The sequence below is a fragment of the Gadus morhua genome, chromosome 9 (assembly GCF_902167405.1).
Source record: "Gadus morhua chromosome 9, gadMor3.0, whole genome shotgun sequence".
In the NCBI taxonomy this organism is placed as follows: Eukaryota; Metazoa; Chordata; class Actinopteri; order Gadiformes; family Gadidae; genus Gadus; species Gadus morhua.
In genome coordinates this window covers 12,331,438-12,342,163 of record NC_044056.1, presented here as the reverse complement: position 1 = coordinate 12,342,163, position 10,726 = coordinate 12,331,438, and the positions used below count along the sequence as shown (strand labels likewise).

At 48.1% G+C, this 10,726-nt stretch overlaps 1 protein-coding gene across 14 annotated transcripts; it reads right to left on the bottom strand.

Moving 5' to 3' along the window:
- Window positions 1–292: 292 nt before the first annotated feature.
- Window positions 293–10,627, bottom strand: tnnt3a (troponin T type 3a (skeletal, fast)). 14 transcript variants are annotated; one of them, XM_030365560.1, is made up of 15 exons: window positions 10,515–10,610; window positions 8,590–8,630; window positions 8,347–8,360; window positions 7,770–7,781; window positions 7,152–7,325; window positions 6,055–6,072; window positions 5,136–5,154; window positions 4,967–5,012; window positions 4,664–4,780; window positions 4,453–4,530; window positions 4,048–4,161; window positions 3,843–3,958; window positions 3,532–3,622; window positions 2,425–2,465; window positions 293–585 (listed from the first exon to the last, which is right to left on the bottom strand). In XM_030365560.1, exons 2-15 carry the CDS (start codon window positions 8,607–8,609, stop codon window positions 549–551), a joined length of 897 nt encoding a protein of 298 aa, XP_030221420.1. In that variant the 5' UTR covers window positions 8,610–8,630; window positions 10,515–10,610; the 3' UTR covers window positions 293–548. The 14 variants fall into 14 exon arrangements, with proteins under 14 accessions (XP_030221420.1, XP_030221419.1, XP_030221421.1 ...); XM_030365559.1 differs by lacking the exon at window positions 2,425–2,465 and adding an exon at window positions 2,783–2,823 and having other exon boundaries at window positions 10,515–10,609; XM_030365561.1 differs by lacking the exon at window positions 2,425–2,465 and adding an exon at window positions 2,783–2,823 and having other exon boundaries at window positions 7,770–7,778; window positions 10,515–10,609.
- Window positions 10,628–10,726: the final 99 nt, after the last annotated feature.

Sequence of the window (10,726 nt, the reverse complement as noted above, 5' to 3'; positions counted from 1 at the left end):
GTAAGTTGATCTCTTCAGTGTTTGAGACTAAGTCCTCCTGGGCCCGTTCAGACCCCAAGGACCAGGAAGGGGTCTGATCAGACCTTAACCATCTCCTCACATACGACCAGGAAGCTTTGGTGCCCCGGTAGGCCCGGTGCCCTAGCAACAGTAACTATCGAGAGGTCAACACATCAACACGTATGCTGACACCTCATCCATGGAACTTTTCATCGTCCCGTAACCATGGCAGTGGAAATCACCACACCGCTCTCACGGCTCAGAACAAACAACTTTAAAATGACATCAAGTCTACAAATATGAGTTTATTCTTTATTTTTGAAGAACTACAGATCTACAGACATGGGTTGAAGAGTCAAACTTTATTTACAAAAATACTGAGAACCAAACAGGAAGCTCGATGGAGCGAGCTCCACACAGAGGCACCCGGCGCAGGGGCCGGACGGAGGCGTTGGACCCCTGGCCGAGGGGCCACACCGCACGGTACTCATCGTCCACGGGGCCGACGGCGCGGCGCTCTGGGTTCTTCTGAGCTGAGGGCGTTCAGCTTACTTCCTGCGGCGGGCAGCAGCTCCCTTCTTGCTGCTGTGATATCACGAAAACACAGGAAACACGTCAAGTTCCTGCCTCGCTTTCAGATCAACCTGATCCCCCTCTAACCTCCAGAGACCACTAGATCCTCCTCTAACCTCAAGAGACCACTGGATCCTCCTCTTACCTCCAGAGACCACTAGATCCTCCTCTAACCTCAAGCGACCACTGGATCCTCCTCTAACCTCCAGAGACCACTGGATCCTCCTCTAACCTCCAGAGACCACTAGATCCTCCTCTAACCTCCAGAGACCACTAGATCCTCCTCTAACCTCCAGAGACCACTGGATCCTCCTCTAACCTCAAGAGACCACTGGATCCTCCTCTAACCTCCAGAGACCACTAGATCCTCCTCTAACCTCCAGAGACCACTAGATCCTCCTCTAACCTCAAGAGACCACTGGATCCTCCTCTAACCTCCAGAGACCACTATCACCCTCTTACCTCCAGAGACCACTAGATCACCCTCTTACCTCCAGAGACCACTAGATCACCCTCTTACCTCCAGGGACCACTAGATCACCCTGATTCTTCCTCAGGCCTCATTGGAGTATGAAGGTACTTTGTCTCTTTTCAATTGATTATATAACCCTAAATGACTAGTCTGAGTACTACCACAGTTGTCCAAGGTTCTATGATACTAGTAGGCCTACAATTTAACTGCTAAAGTATTCTATGCTCCTACTTTACAATTCTAGCACTCCCAAGTACCACAATTCTAGTAAAGGTACTATCGTAGTATTCTATGGCCCTTTGATTCTAGTACATTGTACCAACACAGTTTTGTTTTGGCCCTTTGAATCTAGTACATTAATAAAAACACAGTATTGTTAAAGCCACACCACTGAACAGCAAAAGGTCAATTGTGAACAGGAAAGGAGTTTAGAGCATGCACCATGCATTCAACCCCTAGGGCAGGGGATTTAGACTACCAACCTGTTGCCTGTGATTCTGATTATTGATCACAGATTGATTCAAGTATTTATTAACCTTAAGGTTAATAAATGTTTACAAGCCGTTGAATGTAGAGACGACAAATAAACATTCAAATCACCTCACAAAAGCCACCCGGACATGCTGAACTTACCTGGCGCATCCTGACTTAGGATGGAGTGCACAAACACAGTTTACCCAACGAACCACGAGTTCCCGTACCTCCACCACTGTATGCCTCGCTGTCGGTCATTTTATTGAGACCGATGTCAACACATCTGTGCTCGCAATATAATGTCCTCTGTACTCTGCAGTATGGTGTTGGCCATAAGCAGACACACAGCCGTGCTAGATAGTACTATCCATACGTCTGTAGATAGTATAACATCTGGGGTGATAGTAGAAGGAGATGTTACGGTTCAACACAGTTTCAATGGCAGCGTAAAGACAACAAGGAGACCAGGGTGATCGAGGGTCATGACAGTCTGGAGCCCTCCTGCCCTGGGACCATCGTTTGGTCTGTCAGTCACCAGAGCTCACCCTGCTCTACCTGTGTCTCTATGTGACATGAACACAACACACAGCCCCTCCAGAGGATCCATGCCCATCACAGCATGGCTCTTCTGGAGCGAGGGGGACCTGCGTGTTGGGTTCATGACACGCGCCATCGGTGGACAACATCTTGTGTAAGGAGTTCCACGGTAGAGAGCGGACCAAGGGGTCTGTGAGGAGAGGGCCATGTTTTACAGCCTCATGGCCTCGTCATCGTCATCAGGGACCATCCATGGGATCATGGTCTCCGTACCATCGTTGATCATGTGATCAACGGCCTCTGAGGGCTGAGGACCATGCGCTAGTGTGTCCTGGTCGAGGTTTAGGGGCCGGAGCGCCAGTACTTACTATTTCTGCAACTGATCGATGCGATTCCTGAGGTTGAGCACCTAGAAGTGACGACACAGCAACCCGTTTAACACCGGACACAAGGCTCCTGAGGCGACCTCACCTGCTCCTCTGCCGGCCACCCTCCAGCTCGGTTCGGAGTCCACTGCTCCCAGGGATGAATAACTTACCTGAACACGCCGACTAGTTTAAGACCCCTAGACCAGGAGGGTCTCCTCCCTGGTGGGACCTGGTCCTACACCACCATATGTGGAGCTCTCTGAGCGACTGTTCTCCTGACGTTCTTACTGGGTTCTGTCCATGCTAGGCGCTCAGCAGGCCATGCAGCCTTCAAACACCTGATCTCAACGTTACTTACAATTTACTGAGCTCCTCCACTCTCTTACGCAGAGTTGTAACCTGGAGATCAGAGGTCAAACTGGTTTCACATCTCAGTCCCACCCCTTCGGCTCTCACCGCAGGAGGGAAGCAGCTAGCTTGGTGCTACGTTGATACTGGCTGCTACGTAACGTGGATGTGTGGACGTTCTCTAACGTTCTCACTATTAAGGGGGGCCATAGTGACTATTTGAGGGGTAAGTTAGTATGTTCCAGGGTTACGTGACAACTCAACAGAATATGTTGGATGTACGCGGACATGATGAAGATGTGTTGGATATATCCAACATGTGTTCATTAATTATTAGTTAACATACTCATTGATCGGTACAGATGATGCAAAACACATTATACTAGATTAATATAAACGATAATCCTGCAGAACATTTAATATCTGAAGTTAGGAAACTTCAGAAAAAAAGGTGGCCGAACAGACAGACAGAGAGACAGACAGGCAGACAGAGAGAGATAGGCAGACTGACAGAAAGACAGAGATACAGATTAACAGACAGAGAGACAGACAGAGGGAGAGGCAAATAGACAGACAGAGAGAGAGAAAAATAGACAGACAGAGAGAGACAGTAAGAGAGAGAGAGAGACAGAGAAACAGATAAAGAGAGAGACAGAGAGAGAGAGACAGAGAGAGAGATAGAGTGAGAGAGAGACAGAGAGTGCGACAGAGAGAGAGAGAGAGACAGAGAGCGAGAAAGACAGACAGGTAGATACTCACCTCATACTTCTGCCTCTTCAGTCTCTCCATGTGGTCGAACTTCTCAGACTCCAAAGTGCTCATCCATTCATGGAGCTCGTTGATCTTGTCCCTGAAGAGGAAACAGTTCAGCCCGTCAACACTAGGTGGTGCTACCTCGCCACACCCACCACCACACAACGACCACCCATGGATAGCTTGACGGCTAGCTATCTAGAATGTTACGTATCTAGTGAGTCTATCTAAGTGTGGCTATCTAGATGGTAATACATGTAGTGAGTCTATCTGGGTGGAGCTAGATGGTAATGCGTTGCGTTTGGTCTCATGTTTACTTGAGCTTATCCTCGTTGAGGTGGTCGATGTTCAGACCCTTGCGTCTTCCAGCCAGAATCTTCTTCTTCTTCTCTCTCTCTGTTTCCTTCTTTCCTCCTCCCCTCTTCTGGTCAGCCTGGGGGGAGAGGGGGGGGGGGATAAGTACTGCTGCAAATACTGTGCATTTATGTGCATGATGTGTGCATGTATCATGGTTGTTCCTACCTTCTGCAGATGGCTGCTGTAGTTGGAGCCCATGTTGGACAGAGCCGACTTCTTCTTTGCATCCTCTTCCATCTTTTTCTTGGCATCAGCCTCCTCCCTCTTCAGCCTCTCCTCCTGCTCACGCACACACACACACACACACACACACACACACACACACACACACACACACACACACACACACACACACACACACACACACACACACACACACACACACACACAGGGAAACACACACACACACACACACACACACACACACACACACACACACACACACACACACACACACACACACACACACACACACACACACACACACACACACACACACACATGTATTTAGGGGAGGCGGTGGGGAGTGTGGAGAGGAGGTGAATGTCTGTGCAAGGCAGAGGTGCCGACCTCGCGTCTGGCCTGGCGCTCCTTGTCCTTCTCAGAGCGGATCCTCTGCTGCTCAGCTCTCTCAGCCCTACGTTTCTCCTGCACACACACACACGGACACACAACTGGTTACAACACACACTAACATGCCCTTCAACATGTCCACATGTTAACATGAAGGCATTGTGTGTGAAACCACCATCCTGTGAACGTGTGTGATGTCAAGTCTCACAATTCTCTCCTTGAGGGCGATCAGCTCCTCCTCCTCCTTCTTCCTGCCCTCAAAGTGAGCATCGATCAGGCCTTGGAGCTCCGACAGATCCTTGTTCTGACGCTTCTTCTGGATGTCCTGCGGAGCCATCACCAGACCGCATGTTAACACTTGGTTCCCATATACCACCAGACCACATTTTAACACACGGTCCCCATATACCACCAGACTACATGTTAACGTATGGTCCCCATATACCACCAGACAAGCTCTTGTAAACAACCCAAGAGAGCCAAAACACGTGATGTCTAAGATAAAACTCACATCAAAGTCCACTTTCTCACCATCGGGAATCTTGGGTGCGCTGGGCCTACAAGAGGGAGGACATGTAAGCATTGGCCTATAGGCGCAGGACGCCCTCCACAGGCTCGGAATCACGTCAAATGCTCCACAAATGATTTGATATCATAAAAGGGAGGCGAAGAGGACTTACTTGAACTTTGGCTTCTCGTCTGTGTGTCCATAAACGAAGAGGGAACAAGTACAGGTTACCTCGTTAGGTTTGTTGGGTTAGATGTCTTCTTTTAAAAAGAAGATCTATTCATTCATCCTTAGCGTTACTTAAGCAACAATGTCTCAGGCATTTTTGGGTTTAAGATCTATTTTTCTCAAACCAATTCATTAAAATGTGGAAATGATTGGTAAAATAAACAAATTCTACATTGATTCGACTTCAACTTTGAGTTGGAAAAGTTAGTTGCTGTTAAAGTAGTTCAACATGATGGCATGGTGTATGGTGATCAGAAGATGCTTCTTTATTCTACTCAAGACTTTATTGTACTACTAGTCTTCTTAGTTATTAGTCATTATTAGCATTAAAGTTAGTGTCTGAAGGAAACAAGGGCATACCCATAAAACATGGACATGGTTCTTCTATGAAACTAGATGAGTGAAACAGATGTGATGTGAAGTGTGTGGACAGATGTTGTTGTGTCGTAACATCTGTAGAGTTGTTCGTATGCTTTGGCTTGACCCAAAACCGTTTGAACCAAGCAGGATACAATGCTGGTGGTGGTTTGGCGGGGAGATGGAAACACCATGCGACGCATGCTAACGATGGGGATGGATTGCTAGCGCTAAAGCACGTTAGCATGTCAGATTCTTTCATCCTTTGGTTTTTGACAGTAATTGGTCTTTCGTGAAGTTAGATTTGTGTAAAAGCCAATTGGGCAGTGGTCCAGTGGGCCTTGGATCAGGACAGAGCAGTAGAGCAGACCTCCACCGCGGGGTACACCCTGGAGCCCCCAACCCCAGCCCCCCAGGAATAACACATGTCTAACAGGTCCACACGTCTAACACATGTCTAACAGGTCCACAGCAGAACCACACGTCTAACAAGTCTCTGGACATACCTTCCTCTCCAGTGGCATCTGCATGCAGCAAGCATCCAAGACAGAAGAGCAAAAATGAAGAGCATTAACGATGGAAGCAGAGCGTATGCATGGTTCTGTGCGCCCCAACACCTGGCTGGTGTTGGGGCGCACAGACCCCACTGTTTCAGATAACATAGTTCTATCCTGAAGGGGACATGAGGCGTGAGGCGTTCATGTCCTCAGACGTGATAGAAGCCATGCAGGGCCTCTACAGGAGACACCATGAGATTCAATGCTTTGATTTGGAGTTTGGTGGATAAACTAGCATGCATCTCCAATACCCTGACTGGAGTCAGTCTCAGGTCTAATGAATAGACATGACTAGATACATACAGATATACATATGTATATACCAACAAACAATATAGGGTTAGATATATATGTATAGATACATAATGTAGATATATGTGCATATACATATATATATATATATATACATATATTCACACACATATGTACATATATAAACACATATATGGACACATATATTTACTTATTTATTTATCTAATATGTTATGTAATAAAATAATCGTACATACAGTCTCCATGCCAAAAAGCGGTCTCTGTTATACTCTGATGTGGACAAGACCAGTATCAGATATAAAACAGAGAATAAAGCTGTATCCAAATAAGCATGGATACAACTTATAAAAGCCAGCTATATCAAACATTTACTCTCTGTAATGTAAATACTTTATTCCAATTGAAGGTACTAAAATGTGCGGTTAAGGTCTGAGCTGAGGCCTGGCAGAAGATAGGCGTGGAAGAAGGGAGGCTAGGTGGTGTCGCATTCGAGCTTCTAGAATGTCCTCCAATCAGAACTAAGGCTGCATTGCCAGTGGAAATTAGTTGTTCCCCCCAGCAGGGGGCGATCATGCTGGGTTCTGACACCCGCAGGGTGCGGCCCTGAAGCAGCAGTGGGGCGATGTGGTGGAGTTGAAGGTACCAGATCATCTTTACCATTATGGATATCAGGACTGTGATTGGTTGGGTCATGTGGGCTGGGACCAGTGGGGTCTGTCTATCTGTCTTTTGGATCACACTGCCAAGTCCAGGATGAAAGAACTCTGACATACCTTCCAGCTCCTCAGCTTCTTGCTCTGGCTCTGGCTCTGGTTCTGGTTCTGGTTCTACCACTGGCTCTGGCTCAGGCTCTGGCTCTGGCTCTGGTTCCGCTTCAGGTTCTGGTTCTGGTTCGGGACCCGCCTCCGGGGCCACCTCTACCTCCTGAACTACCTCCTCCTCCACGGCTACATGGCATGCAGGGCAGGACGGGTGGGGAGGTATGGAGTAGGAGGAAGAGGAGGAGGGGGAGGAGGAGGAGGAGGGGGAGCAGATGAGAGGTGAGGGGGCTGGATGGCGGTGGTGGAGGGGGTTTGAGGAGATGACCACTAGGGGATGACACTAAGGCTATGAGGCGATGAGAGAGGAGCAGGGTTAAGAAGAAGAAGAGAATAGCCCACATGGGTAAGTGGTTCTCTGCAGACAGCTGCTCCCCCTGTGGGAGGCACAGGGACGAAGGTGGTTCAACACCACTTATGACCCCAAGGAGCCTACCGGAGCTACGCTCTTCTCTGTGGATGGGGTGAGGGCTCTGGAGGGGTTGGGTTATCGAACAAGCGACTGACAACTCACAGATTAGTACGGTTGAAACATAACCCCTTTTTAATGTCTAGTCAGAATCTTAGTCTTACCATCGTATTCTTCTTTTTTTTCACCCGAGAAAGAGAAAGGAGTGAAATAGGGTTATGAGACAGATCCCGTCTGCTCCCCATGGGGTGGGGGGCAGAGGGGATCCATGCAAGGCATCGGTTCAGTTCTCCTCCCTCATCGTCGAGCTGAGGAGGACCGGACCCCTGAACGCCCCATGCAGAGCTGCAGGGTCCGTTGGCAACCCAGTAGGGTTCCAGGAAGACGGCTTTTCCTCTCAGTCCCCCTGATTGTCTGAGAGCAAAGCGCTGATCTCCAGGAGAGCCACCACATCCTATTGGGTTGTCAACGCGTACGCCTGCAGCTGTGCAACGAAAAAGTGCCTCCACATTCAGGGCAGCAGAGGCAGTATCGCATCACGTGAGTCTCCAGCATAAAGCAAAATACCGGCGAAACAATATTCATCCACAAAACGATCCACTGAACCGAGTAAGGACGCACATACAGGGAGAAGAAGAGCATTTATCAAGGAACTACGGAGACACAGGCTCTTCAGGGAAGCAGATGGGCCACTTTAGGGTTTAGGACCGAACTCAAGAAGTTGATTTGGTTGTCACTTACCCTCGACCTGATCACTGGAGGTGGAGGAGAAAGATGGGGAGAGGGAGAGGGAGAGAAAGAGATAGAGACACAGAGCGAGAGAGAGAGAGAGAGAGAGAGAGAGAGAGAGAGAGAGAGAGAGAGAGAGAGAGAGAGAGAGAGAGAGAGAGAGAGAGAGGGAGTGGAGATAATTAGACAATGCCAAAATGACCAAATTAATGAAATAAGCATATGTGCAAGCTGGGACTGGCTGGTGTTACTTACACATCTTCAGTGTCAGACATGGTGACAGTGGACTTATAGACCTAGGGAAGGAAGAGTTTAACGTTGAGATGGTATTTATAGACCAGGGTTCAATTACAGGGGTCTTAAATACCCCAGCCCCACCCTCCCTCTGCCGACATACCACTCATTAAACTCAAACACGAAGGTGTTCATTCTCAATGCTGCTCAAACCCTTCTAGGCTAGCTCTCGGCCTTCCCAGTGAGATGTTGGATATTTGGTTGAAGACACCATCTTGGTGTATAATGAGCTTGAATGGTGTGAAATGAGGAATTCATGACTTGAACCAGACATTTCAACTAAAACACATCCCTTCAGAAATCAGACTCATTGCTGCCCAAAACTCCTCGAGACATCCTGCTGGCCTCCAGTGGGATCATCTGGCGGACTCAACATCTCGGTTTATAATTAGCTTCAATGGTGTGAAACGTGAGCCATGTCTTGAATGTGCGTCTCGGCTGATAAACGAGAAGGCATCCAAACATAGCATGAAGCTAGCTGCCCCTCTCCACCAATGGGCGGGGGCGCGCGGCCCGGGAGCCTGTAAAAGGACAGCCCTCCCACGCTCCTGTTGTCCGAAGCTCAACCTCCATGCCGGCGTTAAGGTGCATATCTTTAGACGCCACTCCAAGGCCTCGGCTTCAATGAGTCCTACAGCAGCTGAAGTCATTCCTAGCATGCTGGTCAAAGTGCTTTCAGAGCAAGCTAGTCTGTTTGGACTGGGTTGATGATTGGGTTTAGACCAAATTAATTACTTAATTTGGCATCACTGGAGGACCCGTTTCAAATGGATGATGTTTTTTTGAGGGTTTGTGGGGCAGGGCCAGAGATGAACAAGAGATAAATAGAGATGGTTTAATCTCCCATTAGCAGAATATCTCGTTACTTGGTCCCTGTGGAGGGTCCCTCACTCCTCCACTATTTCAGAGCAGACAGCTGTGGGTTTCAGAGCCAGCTTCGGGTTTCAGAAGATCTGTTACAGATCCACTCCTTTCTCTTGGAATAGAATCTCCTCTCCTTATCTGGAAGCTCCCGCTCATGAACCCTGGTTCCTCTGGGTATCCCGACTCAGCTACCAGGGAATCACTTGATGAATCAACACTATCAAACCACCAACCACCGTTACTTGCTGGAAATGGACCTACAAGATGGTTCCTTGTCATTGTTATTCAAAAGTGTCTCCTCCACCTTCTGCTTGACTCCGGATCAGGAGGGCTTTGTTATGGGACATCGCTGGATGAGTAAACAATGTAAGCTATGTGTAATGCAGCAGTGCTAAGTCCAGGGAGTCCCATCCCCAGAGTGTATAGCTGTTTATCCTCAAGGTATGCCTCCCTCAAGGTGCCACCATACCTCACCCATTTACAGCTTGGCATCAAGAAAAACATGTCCAAAACATCCAAAGATACACCAGATAATACTCCAACAGTATGGGAAAATCAGAAAACGCTAAAACCACATCACATTTAAAAAAAAAAGCTGCGGTTATGACAAGTTTTGCATAGCGTATTAATGTTACCATCAGCCCAACTGTCATCACAGCATAAGCTCTGAATGGTTTGTAAAGCCACTGTTATGTGGAACCTCTCAGCCTCTATACAACAAAGTTATTTTCCCTCATCCGTCTGGACCGGACCAGATAAACATCAACCAATACTCTCTCTGACCAGCTAAGCTCAAGGTAAGACACACATTGTCTTCTAAGCCAGCCTTGACCCTACACCAAGCAGAAGACAGAAGAGGTGTCTACAGACTCATTTTAACATGTTATCATGCTCCAACGCTATCGATTCAGCTGTTCCCATTGTGGGCTGGGGGTAGATTTGGGGCACTGAACCCTACACCTATTATCATTTACCTAGCCCCCACTCTACACATACTCACACAAGCTGTCACTCTCTCTTACCTCAGAAAAGCTGAAAGAAGTAAGCACTCTGTTGGCCCAGACTGGCTGTAAGGTTCTGCAAACTTACCGGGCTGATTATGTCCTTCTGTTATACTGACATCTGATCCATCTGGCCTTCCTATTGGCCAAGGAGCCGCTAGGGGCATGTTGCCTGGCCTCCCATTGGACAAGGAAAGTCTGTAAGGCTAGGGTGCTGGGGGCTGGGTGAGGCA